General features: G+C 42.0%; 1 protein-coding gene across 3 annotated transcripts in view; it reads left to right on the top strand.

Moving 5' to 3' along the window:
- The window catches only part of LOC102696094 (rho guanine nucleotide exchange factor 10-like protein), a 139643-nt gene that overhangs the window by 62137 nt on the left and 57628 nt on the right, over positions 1-19878 (top strand). For all 3 annotated transcript variants that reach the window (XM_015337206.2, XM_069183649.1, XM_069183648.1), the window contains 5 exons: positions 2556-2701; positions 3409-3584; positions 7357-7472; positions 7736-7863; positions 13899-13999. In XM_015337206.2, coding sequence (XP_015192692.2) covers positions 2556-2701; positions 3409-3584; positions 7357-7472; positions 7736-7863; positions 13899-13999 — 667 coding nt within the window. The remainder of the gene's footprint in view (positions 1-2555; positions 2702-3408; positions 3585-7356; positions 7473-7735; positions 7864-13898; positions 14000-19878) is intronic.

Below are 19878 nucleotides of genomic sequence, written 5' to 3'. Positions count from 1 at the left end.
ATGTCATCCATTTCTATTCATTCTGTTCATTTCTTTTCATATGCCATTACTCAACACACAGTCGTAATGTTACCAGAAGACCACAGTGAAAGAATGAGACACAAGAACTCCTCTGGATGGTTTGCCAGGAGATTTGGTGTTTCTTCTCTCACCACGAAGAAATTGAAATTGATTAATAAGTCGATCCTGTGATGAGACAACAAAAATGAAAGTAGCAAACTGAAAGTAAGATTTGTACAGTATCTTTGAAGTGGTACGCACATATTCTTTGTCTATTCACTGTGTAATGCAACATTATGCATTTGTTATTCTCTATAATGGTGAGTGCTTGTATGTGGTTAAGGGAATTGATTTGTGATATGTTGTTTTTTTGGAAAGGGAAATGTTTGACCCTTGAATTGCGTTGAATTACAATCTTGTTGGTGCAATCAACAAGTCAGCCACTCCCATAGCCTTTACTGTTATATGAGCCACCCCACTTATGACAGCAGAATGTTATTTGAGGACTTCTCTGCACTGCAGGTAGCAGAGATCCCCTGGGGAGTGGAAGCAGGACACCCCTCACCCACTGGTCACAAACTGTCAAAAAGTTCAACTCCTTCAGAAATGAGTTTGTCAATTTCAGCTGCATGCTACAGTAGAAAAGGGCATTCCAAAGACTGCAGAAAAAGCGCGCTGTCACAGGAGCTCCATGGTGCACAAAAGCCTTCTAAAAATAAAACTGAAATAATAACAATTCTAGACGCTTTGACTGGGGCTGATTTGTCAGTTATCAGGGAATGTCAGGAAGCATTAACAGAGAGGTACGTCTTCGTGTTTGGCAATACTCAGTGCCGCGTGATTCAGCCTGTTATTTCCCCTAGAGGGCAGTGTGAATGTAGGAGAAAGAAAGTGGCGAAGCCCAGAAACAATGACAGATTTGGCATGAGCTGATTTGAGCGGAAATGAACTACGGCAGCCCTGTTAAATCTACAGGTCCCTTTTCATCTCTGAGATTCAGTTAAATAGGCAAAAGTCCTTTTTTTGCATATTCTTTTCCTCACTTTATGGATTGCTAAGAAAAAGGTTAATGGGACCAGGACAGCCAGTGGAAATTTCTCTCTCATAGTTCGGAACTATTCATGAAACAGCTTCATACATGCTTACTTACGGCATTCTTAATTCTTGAAGTTCTTGCCAGCCCACTCACCTGAGCTTAGAAAATTCACTGCTCAGTCTTGCTGAGTTGCCTCACTCCCTGCTGCAGGCAAGCTCACACAGTTACTTTTAGAGGCAAGAGCTGAAAGGGCTTTCAAAAGCTGAAACCTTTTATGCATGCGGACTACCCAGGCGGGACAGAAGTTTGGGATGCACGATTTTGCCAGGCATTGTAACGTGTGAGTTCACTCTTTTGTGGAGCTGCTCCATTGATCTAGGCTTCTTAAAAATAATACAAGGCAGCACAGTGCTGCAGTGGTTAGCATTTGCAGCCTCAGATCTCTAGGGCTGTAGGGTTCCATCCCTGGGGTGCCATCTGTGTGAATGTCACCGGGACAAGTGACCAGGTTTGGCTCAAAAGAAAAGAAACTTCCACACAGCAGTCTTCAAATGCAAACAAAACTGGATTTATTGCCAAAAAATAAGGATAACAAAAAAAACCCCTCACAGGAGTACTCTCCACACCTTTCCTCCAAGGCACCCTCCTCCATACTGAGCTCTCCCAGTTCCTTTTATAGCCCCTCCTCTTCTAAGGACCAGCCTCTTAAAGGGACTCGCTCACATTTTCTTAACAGAAATGGGCAGATTGATAAAAATAGAGTATTTAACCATCCCAGAATAACTTATAAATTTGAACAGAGTCATGCAACTGATATATATATTCACTTAAACAAAACAACTAACCTTACATCGGTTATTTCTAGATGGCTCACCAGTAACCTTTCCCTTTAAGATCATTTGTGTGATACTACAAACAGGAAAGGTGACTGGTGGCCATCTTGAGCAACACAAAACAATACAATACAATTCTCCAAATGGGGAAAACACTGCAGTGCTTTTAGGGAAACAACAAAAGGGTAAGTATCATTCACACTTCATTCGTATCACATACACTCTCTCAAACATACCAGAAGGGTAGGGGGAAGGATTGGAGTATTTCACGTTCAGAAAGAAAGAAAAAAATAACAAGCACTCTGTCACAGTGGAGTTTGTGTGTTTTCCCCTGTGCACACATTAGTTTCCTCCAGGTGCCCAGGTTTCCTTCCGCAGTCCCAAAACATACCGGCAGGTTAAATGGCTTCTTAGAAAATTGGCCCCGGTGTGAGTGCGTATGTGTTTGTATCTGTGGGTGTGCACTGTGACGGACTGGCGTCCCGTGATCTTGGTAACCCTGCCTTGAGGCCGTAGCTCACTGGCTGCCCCTTGACTCCATCTTGGAAAAAGCTGTTTAGGAACTGGATGGATGGATGGAACGATAAGACACCAGACCCGAGCAATTTGAAGCCACTTCGGCACCCTGTCGGCGGTAGAATCCCACGCCGTGGAGTGATGAGCTGTCCGTCTCTGTCCCCATGCAGCTGCTGAGCTCGGACCAGAGGCAGCTGATCCTGTGCGAGACGCTGATTGAGACGGTGTACGGAGACAAGGGGCAGGTCCTCAAGTCCAAGGAGCGCAAGGTCTTCCTCCTCAACGACACGCTCATCTGCGCCAACATCAATGTCAAGTCAGTTTCACATCTCGGCCCTCCACCGCTGCTAACTGCCTTGTGATAATAATGTGTCAAAATATCACCTCTACATCAAAAGCAAAAATCGAGTTAGAACAGTACAGTATATACCATGCTTAGTGGTGCTTCTCAAGATACCCAGATATAACTCCTTTACATGCTTAGAAGAACTGTCTTGAAAGATCACTACCTTAAAAGAATACCCACTTCACTCTTTATCCCCATCAAAGATATCAACTATGAAACGTACTGGCACTGAGCATTGGATAAAAGGAAAAGTGTGCATGTAATTTGTACCTTTCCTAGCTAATTTATAATCACTGTGAGTGATCTTTCAAAGCATTTCATTTAAGCTTAAAAAATAATTACTGCACTGAAATATGTTTCATTATTTTGTACAATTGTATTCCCCTGGTACCAAGTTTGTCCTCAGTTTAAAAGTCTTGGAGAACTGATCAGAACACTGATAGCTCTTGATTAGGGGAATACATGAATAGTAATGATGCCATATAACTGTTGGGGGTCTCACACTTATGTTTAATGGAATTGATCAGAAGGTTTTAAAATTCCATTTTTTATGCCTGACACTTTTCATGTTGATTAAATGTATCTTTCAGCATTTTTGTGCATGGGTTGGAACCTGCACTGTAGAAAGCAGATCGTCTGTCCCAACGTCGCTAGTATATCCCTTGTTTCTTCACTAGGGGGCAACCTGACCTCAGCAGCCTTGTTCCAGTTGGCCCAAAGTATGCCATGAAGTGGAGTGCCCCCCTGCTGCTGGTGCAGGTAGTGGAGGTTGGGCAAGAGGGCACTACCCAGAACAAAGAAACCCTCTTTCAACACAGTGGCTTCAAGAGACCAGGCAGTGCCAGTGTTCCAGGTACCCACAAAGCCCATCGAGCTGTAAATGGAAAATAGTCCTTTTATGTTTGAAATATAATATTAAGTATTCAAAGTGGATTACTTTTAGACTTAAGTGCGTAACTATGTGCTTCTTACTGAACCAAAAACAGATATGAGAAGGATAATTTTCTTTATTGATTATAGAGTAGCTAAATTTAAAGCCCTCCTACACATGTATGGACACGGAATACTGTATATAGTAAGTATATAACCAAGTGTCTGCCAGTCTGAGACATACCACACCCTCCGAATGGGGTGTAGGAGGAAGTGACTCCAAACATTTGGTCATAGCAAGATAAGAAGGTAGCATTTTTTAGTAATTTAAAGTAGCCAATTATTAGGAGTTATTAGATGGAAAGCATAGTAGTAGTAGAAAAGGTAATGGGGATTCCCCTCCACCACCAATGATGATGGGACAGCAGCCAGAGTGCGCCAGTCTGCTCCCCAAACACCAGCTCTCAGTGGGGAGGAGAGCAAAGCGATGAAGCCAGTTCAGAGATGGGGATTATCAGCAGGCCATGATTGGTAAAGGCCAGGGGGAAATTTGGCCAGGACACCGGGGTAACACTCCTACTAATTTGAGAAAAACCCTGGGATTTTGAATGACCACAGAGAGTCAGGACCTTGGTTTTCCATCTCTTCCGAAGGACAGCACCTTTTTACAGTATAGTGTCACAGTCGCTTCTACTGGGGCATTAGGACCCACACAGACCGCAGGGTGATCGCCCCCCTACTAGTCCCACTAACACCTCTTCCAGCAACAGCCTTAGCTTTCTCAGGAGTCTCCCATCCAGGTACTGGCCAGGCTCACACCTGCCAAGCTTCACTGGGTTTCCAGCTGTGAGTTGCAGGGTGATACGGCTGCTGGTAAGAGGACTCAGTCAATACCCTCTTAAACTATGGGAAACATGCTCTTCATCCACACACCTGCACCCAAGGCCAGAACTGAGTCCATGACCCTGGGTTATGAAACAAGAGTGCTAAGAGGTCTGCAAGGCCTTGTTCTGGGCTCCAAGAAGCAGACTTCTGTACTAGAATGCTTTCCCCAGCATTTGTCTGAGCTCCAAAACTTAGGGAAATCTCAGCTTCTTCCAATGAAAAATAATTAGTATTTGTAAATCAGTGAGGGGAAAAATGCAAAATGTATTTATCTGCTACACAAAGCGGAATAATGAAAGAAACAGAAGAAACTGGTGTTTTGCATATTGTTCCTTTTAGGAGACAACTTGGAATCAACACCCTGTGAGGCTGTTCAAGCATAAGCTCATAAATCTGGGCATTATGAGAAATATTAAGGTTGCCAGGTGAATTAGTGCAGCAGCGTTTAGCTGAACACATAAGAAAACATCGAAAGGCTATGCCGAGTGACAGGATCATTAAAACCCAGAGAACGAGACCTTCTCAATGGATCGGTAAAGCAGTAATGACCTGCTTAAAAGGCAGTGCTTAGTTATGCAACAGTGGCAACAGCTTTAATCAGTGGTTCCTGATGCCGCTTCTTCCTAAATTGTCCGAATCTCCCATTTACTGCAGGAATGAATCGTCTCTGCTGTTTATTTATAGAGATGGAGAGACAGCCACAGCTCTCTCAGTCGCTGCTGTCAATCTGCGGAGTATCAGATGGTACACTCCCTAGCTCCTGCCCTAAATGGACTCATTTTTCATTTCCTGAAGGTCTGAGTGCCCTAATTCATGGATGAAATAGGACAGTCTGCTTTGAATCTCCAGAGATCTCTTTACTTTCCCCCAAGGTCTGGAACTGGGTTGGAAGAAATTAAATAAGATTTGTATTCTCAGTCTTGCTTTTCACCCTAATGTTCCAGTGCTGCACTCTGTGCCATAGACGGGGCTCTAATAGATGCAGGACAGGATGTAACACAGTGCTAGTTTTATTGAGGTAAAGAGGTTAAATAAATATAATCCAGCCAATATGGCTGTAAACAGGTATTTTAAATGGCTGTGAATTTACAACTGCAGTGTATGTTTGTCTCTGTATTGGTTTGGCTGTTGTAGAAGCATGACAGTTTTTCAGTGATCTTATTTTCAGCCTTGTGTAGAGATCAGAGATAAAGCTCTTTTCTGCAGCTGGAGGTTTATGAGGAGTGAACATGAGAACATGCTGTGTTTTGTTTCCCTGGGGCAGTTTGCAAAAGTGACTAAGTCCCCAGCACTTTGACTCTTTAACAGGCACCTTCTTTACAGGTGCAGGATAGGTTTGTGCAGGCTGAGACTCTGCTTTACAGCTCTTTATCAGCTGTTGATTGTATCTGCCGGGTACAAGAACTATCTGGCTCAGTCGGGTGTGGCTGGACTCCTGTGGCAGCCTTAGAGATGACCAAGTGAAGGCTGTTTTGGGGGAATTGAAACGTCAGATTAAAAGTCACAGGAATTTGGGTGGCTGAAATACCACTCTGAAGTTTCCAAATTTATTTATGGAGAATAAAACATACAACTCTGACAGAGATCCCCACAGGTCTTGGAAAGGTTTGGTATTCAGATTGAGTGGATATTGATTCCAGTGTATGGATTACAAGTGTCTGCTGGCTACATTAAATATCCCATTAAATTAAAAGGTTATGGTGCCCCTTGAAGATGACAATCCTTGGGATCGTCTTTGCTGATATTACCTCTTTTACAGCTCTAAGACCAACAGACATTCTGTGAAGACTGTAGTAAATGGTATAGCATGTGACCATACTTTATTATCTGTCAATAGAAATATAGTAAGATAACCTAGGAGCCACATCTCCTGTCTCAATTAAATTACACAATTCATTTTGCGCTGCCGAAATGCAGGAAAGCAAAAATTGCAGAAAGCAAACAAGCTATCGATTCCCTATGAGGCGGATGTAAGGTCAGAGAGAATGCACACAAAGGAACTTCGATTTGATTCGATGAAGCATTTTATTTTTAATGAGACACCCCGTGCTGCCTTTTCTAAGCAACGTGGCCGTGTGATTTGAAACGTTCTTCATTTTGCTGTATTGAATTGCGCTGCCGTAGCTCGACAAACAATGGGATCAGTCCATCAAGTATCGATCACTAATGTTAATAGTTCATCTAACTGATGAATTTAGGTTTTCACAATTTCTCGAAGATCAATGAAAGTATGGCCTACAGTAGTTTGAAAGTGGAATGCTCTTTTAAATCCTACTGCTCTTCAAAACTTTCTTGATTAGAAGCCATCCAATAAGGTGACAGTACTAAAATATTACTACTTTAAGCATGATTGTTCTGGTCTGTCATCACAGACAGTAAGTCAACAGTAAATAAAGGCAGACATTCACTATGTATATAATAAGGAAGATGCTCACTACTGCCTTATGAAACTACTGTGATCTTACAAGGCACACTTTATGTAAACTTTTGATAGATTAACAAACTCTGTTCAATTCCTTAGGCAGCATACTTAGGTACTAAGGAACAAGTAAAGGTTTATTCCATGCTGAAAAGAGAAGAAAAGAAACACAATGTTTCGGCTGTGGAGCCTTCCACAGCCTGTCACACCCAAAGAAGGCTCCACAGCTGAAACGTTGTGTTTCTTTCCTTCTCTTTTCAGCAGGAATAAAACTTTACTTGTCCCTTTGCAGCCTACGCATGCTGACGCAGTTCCCTACTTAGGTACTACGTGTGCTTGTAACAATAGGAATGAAATCTGGGGGTTGAAGCTCGACTTTCCCAAGAAGATAGCCATGCAGATGCTGTAACTCCAATAGATTTCTACATGACTGCTGTGTCTTGTGATGCAGGCAAAGTGTTCCTGGGTCCACCCAGGCTCTACCAGGAACTGCAGGAGCTGCAGCATGACCTGGCTGTGGTGGAAGACGTCTCCCAGCTGATTGGCACACTGCAGGGTTCTTACCAGGTGAGCTGGCAGACTGACCTCCTTCTCTCACACCCAGTCGTACTCTCATAATCCCTGTCACAGTCGGATAACGGCAGCGTGAACCAATGACGACTGGACTAAACATCTCAAGCTGTTTGAGAAAACCCCTCTTGCGGTTGAGCTGCACAGAAGCCCCGCTTGTTCTATTCTCTAACACTCTGTCTCTCTCTTCCTCTCAATCTGGCTGTAGAGGAGGCGGCTTTCAGGTTTCTGCAGACTTATGTTGGTGTGTTTCTATGCAGAACCTGAACTCAACAGTGGCTCAGGACTGGTGTCTGGCCCTACAGAGGCTCATCCGCATCAAAGAGGATGAGATCCAGTGTGCTAACAAGTGCCGTCTGCGCTTGCTGGTTCCAGGCAAACCTGATAAGTGAGTATCCTGAGGGCCTGATTGTGTCTGGGGGATGACAGAAAAACGCCTCACCTAAATCATTCAGAAATACTACTTTCTTTGTTGCTAATAGCTGATTGAGGATTTTATGCAACCCTATTGTGATCCCTGGGAATCAGTCTTAGTAATGTGGTTATGTAGTTTGTTCCAGACTTTCACAGCTCTTCTGTGAATTCTCACTTGTGGCCACACTTTCATGTTTCCTTAGCTGTCCAATAGCTCTCTTTGCTGGCTGTGGCTGTACCTGATTTTGTCTACCACATTTATAAATACTTGTATTAAGTCTCATCCTTTGTTTAAGACTAAAAAGATTAATCTGCCTCTGTGAGTCTGTGTTTGCTATTCTTTTAACCTTTTTACTCTCTTTGAATCTGACAACATACACACTTTAAGAAGCAAAAAGCACAATGTTGTTACAGCTGTTAAAGTAACAAATGCTGTGAATTATCTATGCATTGGTCAATTCCTAAAAAGAAGCCCTTAAAAATCCAATGTCATTTTCATGATAACTGCTTCTTCTGTGAAAAATGCCATGAGGCCTTTCATTTTCATTCTTCGTACAGAAATCTATTTTACAATGTATATGTACCACCCTTTAACCTCCAGTTTAGCATGTTCTGCAACCCTATTGCTATACTGGGGTATGAGTTTAGAATCTGTTATCAAGATGAACAAATGTCACCTGCTTTCACAACACTAGTGCCAGTACTAATTGCAATAATCTAAAGCAAGAAATACAGTTGCATTAGAAAGCTCTCATCTAGCTGCTGACCAGGATTTAGCTACTGAGATTAGGTTTCAAGGTGGTATAGTTTTTGCAATACACTGGTCTCTATGCTCACACTATCAGACCCACTGTGTTGCAAGCCCACACGCAGGATAATTATGAAAACTTTGTGCCTGCTTTGGAAAAGTCACAAAGAATAACTTTTGGATTTAACAAGTCAATCTGACCTATACTGAACCTGGAATGGACTGTTTTGATGCATGCTGCAATTTTTAGAATCTACTGTAGTTCTTGATAGATGTGCCTCATCCATAACTTTAAACAGTCTGTAATCAAACACTTAAAGTAAATAGTCTCTGTACCTTAGTGTTCTGATGATGAACTAGCCTTATAGAGAGGATGGATTCATTGTGTTAGGCCACACAGATTTAGCTGATACAAAGCACATTACCTTTTAATGCACTGGGATCAAAAGGATCTGCTTCTTCTGAATGCTGAACTGCAAATTATTATTAAAATAGAAAGTCAAGGAAAAACTTTAAAATGTACTAACCAAGAACTGTGAAGCAATATACAATGTCACGAGCTGATTATGTCAGGGACTTGGTCAGGGCTCTTAGCTTCTGGTGAAACCTGTCAAGTTCCAGGTGCTGCAGGCTGTTAATATACATGTTAAGGGTTGTCTTCTGGAACAGTCAAATATGTTCCACCTAGCACATGCGATATTATGAAGTATTATAAATCATGGTGCTGTTTGATCTTGTGCTGTGTGCAACTTACAAGACAGGATACTGTCTGATACCCTGAACTGGGTTAAGGTAGAACAGAGGACACCCAAAAAGGATTGTTTATAGACTGAACCAGAGGGGTTCCAACATAGCCGAGTGGCTGGCAGCAGTTCACATCAGTCTGATCCGACTCCAACAGGCTGGGCAGCAGATCTGCTCAACTAGCGGTGGCTTTGCTGCCAGCGTCTTTGCAAATACCATGAAATAATCACTACATATTCACCAGTATCAAAGGCGCAATCTGGTCTATCAGCTGTCGGTCACAGTCAGGTGCGATGCACAACACCATCGAAACTGGCATAATTCTTGAAGCCTCCATGCCTCTAAGCGTGGGCTGAATCTGTTCATTGGAAGATGCCGTTTTCACAGGAGCAAACATGAACAACTTCAAAAACTGTCTCAGTGACAAGTCTCAGTATAGCTCAGGCCTGGTGCCATGAGATTGCCATACAGGTTCTTCGAGTTTAGACATCTTCCCAATTTATCGGGAATAGAAAAACATGCTTTATACTAGCAGACCTTTCTCCTCTCTGAAAATGCAGAAACGTGGGAATTGAAGACAATCGTCAACCAACACCAGGTAGCTGATTCTATAAACAAGCAGGTCTGCAGGCAGATGCGGTACGTCTCTTTGTGTTCTGGGGATGAGCAGGGCTGTAGTGATCCTGCTATTAGTTTAATTACTTCTGCCTTTCAGGGCTCCTTGATGTGCCATGTGGTGGCAGTGTGCTTGCCTTGGGTTGGGTGAGCAGGTGGCACTGTGGCAGTGCAGCTGGTGCCCCCGCTGCCTGTCTTGGCCCGAGGTTAACGCAGCAGACCGTGGGGCGCAGCGCGGCTCTGACCAGCCGCTCGACGAGGGCACTTGGCTTGTGTTACAGCACTCACCTGCCTCGGAACAGCAGGGGCCGAGATATTGAGCCGCATGCTTCCCTCACCCCTGATGTGCTCTTTATTTAGCCTAAGAATATTTAACCTTTGAGGCTGGACGATGGGCAGCCCCCAAAACAGCAGGACAAGCATGCATCCAGGACTCACTAGAAATTTCCACAAAAAAAATACAAAGATACTGGCCTGTTACAATTAAAGAGTGTTATAAAAACTGAAAGTGACTCTGCAAACTTTTTCCTAACATTTAGGAAGCAATGGAGCAAGAAAGTGGGATCATTATGGTGTAGTAGGCAGGATTAATGGATACAAGGAGTGTCTGCTAGGGCTTGTCGAAGGAAAAGGGAAACGCTTGTTCATCCATCACTCGGGTAGCCTCCCCTCCTCTTACAGTGCTCCTCCTTACACAGCAGACTACAGCCAGCTAGGCCAGAGGACTCTAGACAAGGGCTCAAAGTCGTTCTATCGGGTTCGCTGTCCCGTTTCTTGAAGAAGGAAAAGCCAGCCCTTCATGTTGCAGAATGAAAAAGAGACATTAAACGTTTAAGAAATCCTGCCAAGATTCGTTTAACACCTAACTTCCTCATGTTTAAATTCCTACTTGGAGCAAGCCAGCCATGAAACCATGTATAAAAGCTTTATCCCTGTATGCCCTAAGTGTTCACCGAGGTCAGACAGGTTTCACGGCCCCTGTTTGGTGCATGTTCTGAGGGAAATGAAAAGCTCTTCTTTGGTGTTATAAATGCCAGGAAAGGAAATATTCTATTTGCCCGTCGCAGAAGGGAGTCACAATAGGCTGCCTGAGTGATCTAAATAAAATGGTCTCTTATGAACTGTCAGGGTCTATGATTGCTATGCAATTGCACTTAACTGTTATTATTATTATACCACTCAGTTGTAAACTTTGCACAATTCATTCAAATGCTTCAACACTTCACCTTCAGGATTGTGAGGCTGCAAAGCAGAACTGAGGCTGAGAATGGCACTATTCACAGATGCCATTCTGTTTCATCATTGTGTGGGGGAATGCCCAGCAAAGCCCAGCAAAGTTACATTTTGGGCTTCTGCAAGTAGCAACAATCTAACAGAATGTGACGCAAGTTTTGACTTGAATGAAACTGTAAAGCACTAACAAAATATATTTTAGCACTGTGTTAGGTTGAGTTCAAAATATTCCTTATTGCAGACTTCTGTTCCGGTGTAACCCAGACACACTCTGGTACTAGAGTAGAACTGCCAGAAAAGGTGCAGATGTAACAGATCTTTATTTTAATGTCTGGCATGTTCTTCTTAAAGCATCGGTTACAGATTAAATTACAGATTGCAGTTTAGATCTCAGTTACAGATTAAAACCAGTGGGCAGCATCTTGGAACCCGCACTGTTCTGCCTACCTTTATTGTCCAAAGCACGACAAAGGCAAATAAAATGCTTTCATCATACGGGATCTCTTGTGACGCCATTCAATTGCGAGACACTCTAATATCATTGCAATAATCAAACCATTCTGAGATAAAAAACTCAAATAAAATGCAATTAGATGAGTTGTGGAATGAAGAAACAGGCAACATTTAATGTGTCTGCATATTCTTTTGATGCATTGTCCATTGACATTACATGAGCTTCTACTTTTGTACAATATAATATAGCCCATGTTTCCTCCTTGCAGTGGGATTATTGAGAAATATTGTGTCTCTTTTTCCTTCGTTAGCACACTGTGGGATTTTAGAGTTGCTGTACAACAGACCTACAGGCCCCTACTACCCCTCAGAATCAGAATCGCTGTATTTGTCAAGTACACGTTTTGAAGTCCTCTGAATTCGCTTGGTACTAATTGCTGATCCTCACTCCTTTGGTGCGTAGCCCCTTCCTGTGTATTTCAGTTGCAGGATAAGAGAATGAGGAAGGAGAAGAGAGCATGCATTATTCCTGAGAAACCAAATTAAATAAGCAACATGACCATCTTGATCTCTCTCTCTCGCAGTAAAATGAATGCAAAACAGGCTGTGAGCAGGGATGACAGAAGTGCATTCTCTGCCGAGCACCATTCTCCAGTCAATTACCCTCTAATGATGCCTGAATGTGAATTGCCTGCGTTTGCCTGGATGCGAAGAGCCTCTTTAGCAGTAACGGCATTAGGTAGAGTGACAAATGGGCAGATGTGAGTAGCTAGACACTCTAATAGAAATCTATGGGTCTGGCTAGGGAATCTGGGGAAAAGGACACTGAGGATGAGTGAGAGATGCAACACTTCACAAAGGTGACACTTCATTTCAGCATACTCTTTTCTGGGGTAACTCCATTAGGCTCAAGGTCAAATGGCAACAGTCTGAGATCCCTGAGGTTTTTTTTTTGGTTTCATTTAAAGCATATCCTTAGTAAATGCTTTTACTACATGCATAAACAGAAACTGTAATAATCAATAAATTGACTTGCCACAGTCTAAATATGCTGCCTAGTATGCATGTGCACTTTTGAGCAATTAAAGTAAGGACACCATTGACTTGCAGGATGTTTATACTACTCTGTGCTTGGGAAAAGGCCACATTAGTTATTTTGTCTACTTTGACTTCAGTACTTGTATGATGGGCACTTCATTCAGTGTATTAATATGACACTTGGTTTTAATATATATGCTTTTTCCTTTTCTCGCATATGACTATATGACATCAGCTTCATAACCTGCGTCAGCATCTTAAGTGCACTTCAAATGCCAACAGTGGATTGCAAGAAACACACAGGGCAATTCTCAAGGAGTTTTGCTCTGTAGCCAAAGCTGATTTTCCGGATCTTCTGTAAGAGAGTATAAAAAACAACACTTCAAATGTGGAAAAATTAATTTGAAAAAGGTTATTTTTCCCAATGATAGTAGTTTTTAGTCTTCTTTGGAATTTAAAGGAGGATATAAAATTGGGCGTGTTTTGCCCTCAAACCATGGTGTTGACTAGTGAGCACTGTGCACTTTGAACCTAGAGATCCACCTCGGTGGAACCTAAGGGGCAGCAGTGTGCAGCACAGGAGACAAAGTAACACAACAGACTCACCAGTGTTCACATCTCTGCACTGGCATACAGCAGCAAACCAGTACCAACCCATTCCTAAAATAGCTTCAAGTGTGCAGCCAATCTATTTACAAATATTTTGACCTACAGTAGACGGTGTCCGAACTTCCTTTGCAGAAATGCAAGACGTCAAGTCACAATGCAAATTATGTTTTGAAATGCGTTTATTTCAAATGGAAAGGCCATTTTTAGAGACAAGGACAGAGAAACACAAAGTGGATCTTCTCCCGTTATGTTCTAAATACAATCATTCTCAATGCTCTTTTTTATAAGTTAAGTACATCGCTGGCCAATCTCGTGTTATCATAAATGTCAAGACAAGCACAGGACTTGTATTTAACCACAGAATGTAAAAGTGCCTTCATACCAGTCACAGAATGTGTATTCTCATGTCCAGCTGTCTGAGAAATTCACAGAGTCAGCTTGATAGCTAAGCTAGTTATAGCCAGAGTCAAACAAGGCATGCCTACCCAGGTCAGTTAGAATACCACACTTTGCTGTAGATCAATAAAACATTTTTAGCTGAAATCGTTTTCCAATGTGCTTCTCTCTAGGTCGGGACGGCCCGTCAGCTTCATGGTGGTGTTCAATACCCCCAACCCCCTCAGCAAGATCTCCTGGGTCAATCGCCTGCACCTGGCCAAAATTGCACAGAGTGAGTATGCATCTCTTTACACCACCCAGCTGTCCGCAGGAGTCTGGCTGTAAAAGGAAGGACATGTGGTCACACTGTAGCCAGCTCGGGCCTAGGAAGAAGATGGGCAAAAACGAGAAAAAAGGCAAACAAAGGATTTGTAATGCCACCATTGCTTAAGGTAGAGATGAGGTTATATAAAGGTTATATATAAAGGATTTGGGATTTTAAAATTACTAGACAAAGGATTCTATTCAAGTTTCCAGGAGGGGGCAGCACTGTTATTATTTAACAAAATAAAAGGCTTAACTTACTTTTTCTACAGCTGCTCTTGAGTGTGTTCTGGCAAAGCCAAAGGTAGCTGGGCTGTGGTATGTGGAAGAAGGCAGTTACAGGCAAGTGTGCTGCAAAAGTCAGGAGAGTGGTCCACCCTGGTGTGGACAAAAAGATGAAGACTAGAGTCTGAACACTGGTCTGTTGTCTCCCCCCCCTTCCTACTGAGACATCAGCTTTACCGGTTTTTAGCCTGATCTGGTCAGATCTCAGACATTAGCACGGTGGAGCCTGGTCAGTACTGGGCTGGGATACCTCCTTTGAAACCCAGGTTGCTGCTGCTTGTGATTTTGGTGAAAACAGTAGGTGAACTTCTGCCCCCAGACCAAAATTTCTAATCTTGTATCCCAGGATGCTGACCTGTGGTGTAGCACGTGTCATCATTCAAATGAGACATTGATACAGTTTATACATCCTGACCACGTGGCCATTAAAGATCATGGCACAGTTAAGAAGGGCAGAGGGTTTTAACCCAGTGGCTAAATTCTGCTCTAGGCTGGCACAATCTGGTATTTAAATATCCCGCTTAAAACTCGCAAAACTGCTGACATCATTTTTAAAGATCTCTATTTTTACTGTAAGTACTGTATTAAAATTGTGTATAACTATACTGTTCTGATATATCTTGAACTGCTATGTGGTTCATTATTATTATTATTGTTATAATAATAACAATAATAAAAATAATAATAATAAACAGAGGGGAGATAATAGAGGAATTAAGCCGATTCATACATAGGGATTATCATTATTTCCATGGGGAAATTTGGCCAGGACACTGGGGTAACACCCCAGTGGTGCCAGACTGCAGGGGTGTATAAAGGGTGCACTTTGGGATGAAAAGCGTCGATGTAAGGAATCAATATTGCGCTAAGACCCTGATGAGTGTGCTGTTGCTCTGCTGTCAGCACCCCCTTTCAGTAGCCCCATTATGGACATGTTCTGCTTTAAACCCTTGCTGACACACCGGCTCATTCTCTTGATAAACTCTTTAATCCCAGTGGACGTCTTGCTCCCAAGGATATATTCCACTAAGCCTCCCCGTGCCAATCTGTACAAATGTTTCAAAGGAAGGGGAACTTGATTAAACACTAGCAAAAAATATATATGGCCTAGAACTGACATGTGCTGAATCTACCCCCCCTTTTCTAATGAAAGAGAACAGGTATGTGTGAAACTGTGAGTGAGCTAGAGAAGGAGACAGATGTGGAAATATTTGGCCTTGACTTTCTTTGGATACCGATACAAAAACAGTAGCCTGGAGCCGGATTTTCAAACTGTTTGCTCGCATTAGCAGAAACAAACACAGGGCTGATCTAAGAGCAGTCCAGACACAGGTCCAGCAGGAATATTATTTGGAATTTATGGTAAGATCTGTCCTGTGAACTTCTATAAACAGGTAGCAGAAAAGACTGGGCAGAGGTTTTGCCAAAGGGGCTTTGTAAATTGACATTCTACGTTTTCTTACTTTTAAACATGGGCTTTTAACACCAGCAGGTCATGGACTGTGGCACCCCGTCTCAGAGCAGGAGGAGTTAGAAAGAGAGTTCTCAAGTTGTGCTTTGAATACAGTGTGAGTACAATCTTGGGTGAAATGACTTGAAGAGAAAAGGTCAATAAGAGAATAAAAATGGTCAAGCACTGTGTCCACAGTGATTTTCCTTCTCTTGTTCATTAGTTTGATGTGCATTTAACCTCCAAAGACCCTGGACTGTCCCCCAGGACCCTGAATATGCCACAGTATTATGACATTCAAAGTGCCTTGATCCTGTTGAGGAAATCTGTGCTTCTCTCTCATGGTTTAAAAATGCCTGCTTCTGGAAAGGATCTCAGGGATCTGCTGTAGTTACTTTATTCTGATTTTCACTTCCTTGATGATAAAAGGCATGTTTCTTCATTGCTGTTCTATGTTAAGATCCGGTGTGTGTCTTCACAAGAAACTGAGCAGCATAAGCACACAAACTATAGTGAAGACAAGTGTCCAGTAGGACAAATATCGAGATATTATCAATATATCGATAAATATCAATATATGTCACATTCATACATTAACATACGCTATAATGCTTGAAATCCATTTTTAATGTTTTATTTTTCAGTGAAAATCTAAACCTAAAAGAATAAAAAAAAAAGTCACAAAGAACATTTGAATGCCAACATTAAGCAACATTAGTCTTGGTTCATAAACCCCTTTCTTTCAGTTTCATATTACATGTTTTTAAAGTTTTTCTGAAAGTACAGATACTGAGAGAAATCACTGAAAGATGGAAATAAACTCAGTGACAATCCCCAGGGTGCCTGAGTGATTAAATATATATAAAACAGTATATATATTTTTTCATGGTTTTATGAAAACTTCTAAGAAGTACTGTTTTGTAGGTGAGGTTTATGTAATTGTGTTTTTTACTTTTATTATTGCCATTATATTTGTGTTCTGAGGATTTCTTAAGAATGCCAATGGATTCTTTAATCCATTTGTACATTCAGACACACTAATGCACTTAACCATTATACCGTTAACCTCATCAAAACCTTTGTTGTCATCTTCAAGTACCATCTCCTCAGAACTGACATCCACAGGGGGCAGTCGTCCCAACTGAAAATTCCCAAAATTCTGAAAAAGTTCCCCCCAAAAAGTTAAACTTTAAAGATTCACATTTTCAGCACTTCCTAACTGAACTCATTTTTGTAGTCTTGTAGCATGACTGAGATGGAAGACCGACCTCTGTGTTATAAGAACTGATGTTTAAAAGGGTAACTCTCCCACCTGCCAGCCATTTTAATTATACTTTCTTTACATTATTTCCATGAATCACGTACAGTAGCCTTTGTCAGTGTATTTAGTTCATTCTATTAAGTAAGGTGTCAGTACAGTCTTCCTGGCTGCTTGCACATGTGTAACGTGCTTTAATGTCTGGCACAATAAGTTTCAGTCAGTTTTCCAAGTCGAAAGTTTACTATGACTTCTGCAAGTTTCCATTTTTTTACCATTTGTTCCATTTGATGTATTTTTCACATTTCTTACTGTGAATTTGGGAGAAAACGGAATGAAACTCTTTTTGCCCAGTGGGAAGCTGGTAAGTTGAGGATACAAAATTAATATTCTCCCTCATTCATCTTCATTTAAGAGCAAGGTGCAGGGTTCCGTTCGTAATGCCAGTGGCCCTCTCCCTCAGGTACTATTCCACGCACATTATTTTAATTAATGAACTGTCTAGGGTCTCCTAGATTTGCTTGTAGCAGACATATGTCTGTTCACTCTTGAAATACAGTATGTCGGAGTACTGAGTCTGAGAATCAGTGTGGGTTTTTTATAGATGCTATTTTGCATGCAGATTCCCTGACATTTAGGTTTTTTGGTTTCTCTCATATCTTCGCAAAAATGGTGCAATTTGATCGTCAGAGATCAATCCTATTCAGAGGTATTAGCTTGAGAATAGGTAATTGTAATTATCCCTTTTCCTGCAGCTTCCTGGATCATTCCAAGTCATGAAAGGGTGTTACCCCAGTGTCCTGGCAAATTTCCTCCTGGTCTTTACCAGTCATGACCTCCTAATAATCCCCATCTCTGAACTGGCTTCATTTCTCTGCTCTCCTCCCCACAGATAGCTGGTGTGTGGTGAGCGTACACGCTCAGTGTTTTTTTTAACTGCGATACAAATGAAAGCACCATCATGCATACATCATATCTGTTGCAAACGAATCTCTTATGAGGAGAGCCAGAATCATCTTTGTGCTTGATGTGACTCATTGAGTCCTTTTTTCTAAAATGAAAAAAGCTGGACGGCCTAGAAGCCGAGATTAGGAAGATTAGCCAGGCAACCTCTCTGCAGCGCACAGACGAAACAGAGCTGTTGTTGTTAACAACGTTAGCAGCACGTGCCACAAGAGAGAGGTGGGAGAGGTCGTGCAGAGGCCTGAGTGATAACACTGTGATTGAGGGTCCTGCTCCACCACAACGCAATCAGAGGCAGCTGTGGCATTCATGACCGGGGGTGTCAAAGGGCTTTTCTTTAATCGATGAGAACACAGGCAGTAATAAATCCTTAGGGAGCAGCCCCAGCAGTCCCCCAAAAGACCCCTACTGCCCTGCACTCTTCCTTTGCAAGGGGGAATCGGAGAAGCAGGGAGCGTCGCTTAAGACTTTTATTACTGTGTGCATAGCGGAAGACGTGCAGGGCTTAGTTCAAGAACAGCCTGTCTTCGGTTTCTACACAAACCGACACGCACGGACGTGATCTTGATGTGTTTTTTCACAGACCCCAGCTTGCTCTCCATGAGACACACAGACAGGGAAAGCAGCTGGGGGTCAGAGCGCAGGGTCAGCCATTTATACGGCGCCCCTGGAGCAGCTGGGGTGAAGGGCCTTGCTCAGGGGCCCAGCGGGGTAGGATTCCTCTGCCGGTCGGGGGATACGAACCGGCAACCTTCGAATTGTGTGTTTGTCTGTTTTTAATTAGTCTCGCATCCTGTTTTCCTTTTTATTGCTTCTCCATATTGTCTAGAAGTTGTACAATAAATGATGTGTTGACATACAGTAAATTAGAACATGAAAGAGTTTTTTGCAGGTAGCTTTGTGACACTCTGTGTTCCCTATTTTATATTTGTTGTGTGTTTATTCTAAACAGTATTAAGCAGTCTGCACACTTAACATTAAATCTAAACCACCAGGTATATACCCAGCCTTGAATTGTATTTAAATATTTTTGATACATTGCAATATTTTTTCTGTTTGTCTCCCAGTCCTTTTGATATTCTGTTCTTTAACTAAACCCCGCTCAGCTTTAATCATTTTATAAAGCCCTTTATTTCTCCTTAGATCTTTTTGTAATCGATTTCTTGAAGCATCTGGGCCTTGGCTTTGTAGACTTTTCCTTCTTCATGGAATGAATCTCTTCTCTTCAAGCAGAATATTTCGAAAGCTCTGCTGTCCATTTTCTACCGGTTCTATATCTAACCTATTTTACTTCTTTCAAGCTGTCTCATTCCTTCATAGACTGCTTTTCTAAACATCCAAAACTTTGTTTCAGACTTACAGATTCAAAATGCACTTGAAAGCATGCCATTGTATGATCACAGTTCCCCTAATGTTTCCCTCACCTCTGTTTTCCACACTCAGTGTGGATGGTTTCGTAAGACTAAATCAATATTGACATTCCCTCTAGTAGGTGGTCTGACAAACTGAGTAGGAAAGTAATCGTTATCCATGTCTACAATTTCAGTTTCATGTCAGCGACTATGTCTACCTTTATGATTTTGTTCCAAATGCTGCCCTCTATAGAAGGTAATATATCATTTCTGAATGCCTACTAGTTTTGAGGGGGTATTAAAATCAATCAAAGTGGCGATTACAGCTTCGTTGCTTTCGGTTTTAATCTTATGGCGCTGATTAATGCAGTCTAAGCCAGTCTGTCAACCCTTTGACACAACAGGACAGGCACAGACTAATTAAAATGGCTTTCTCAATTGACATTGTGAAACAATCAATATAAAAACAAGACTTGTAATTAAACAATACTGAAGTGTGCACTGATTCTTTCTTTAATCCACTGTGGTGCAATTGGCCC

The sequence above is a fragment of the Lepisosteus oculatus genome, chromosome 25 (genome assembly GCF_040954835.1).
Source record: "Lepisosteus oculatus isolate fLepOcu1 chromosome 25, fLepOcu1.hap2, whole genome shotgun sequence".
NCBI lineage: Eukaryota > Metazoa > Chordata > Actinopteri > Semionotiformes > Lepisosteidae > Lepisosteus > Lepisosteus oculatus.
Note: the sequence above shows the minus strand (reverse complement) of the source record. Positions and strands in the feature narration are given on the sequence as shown.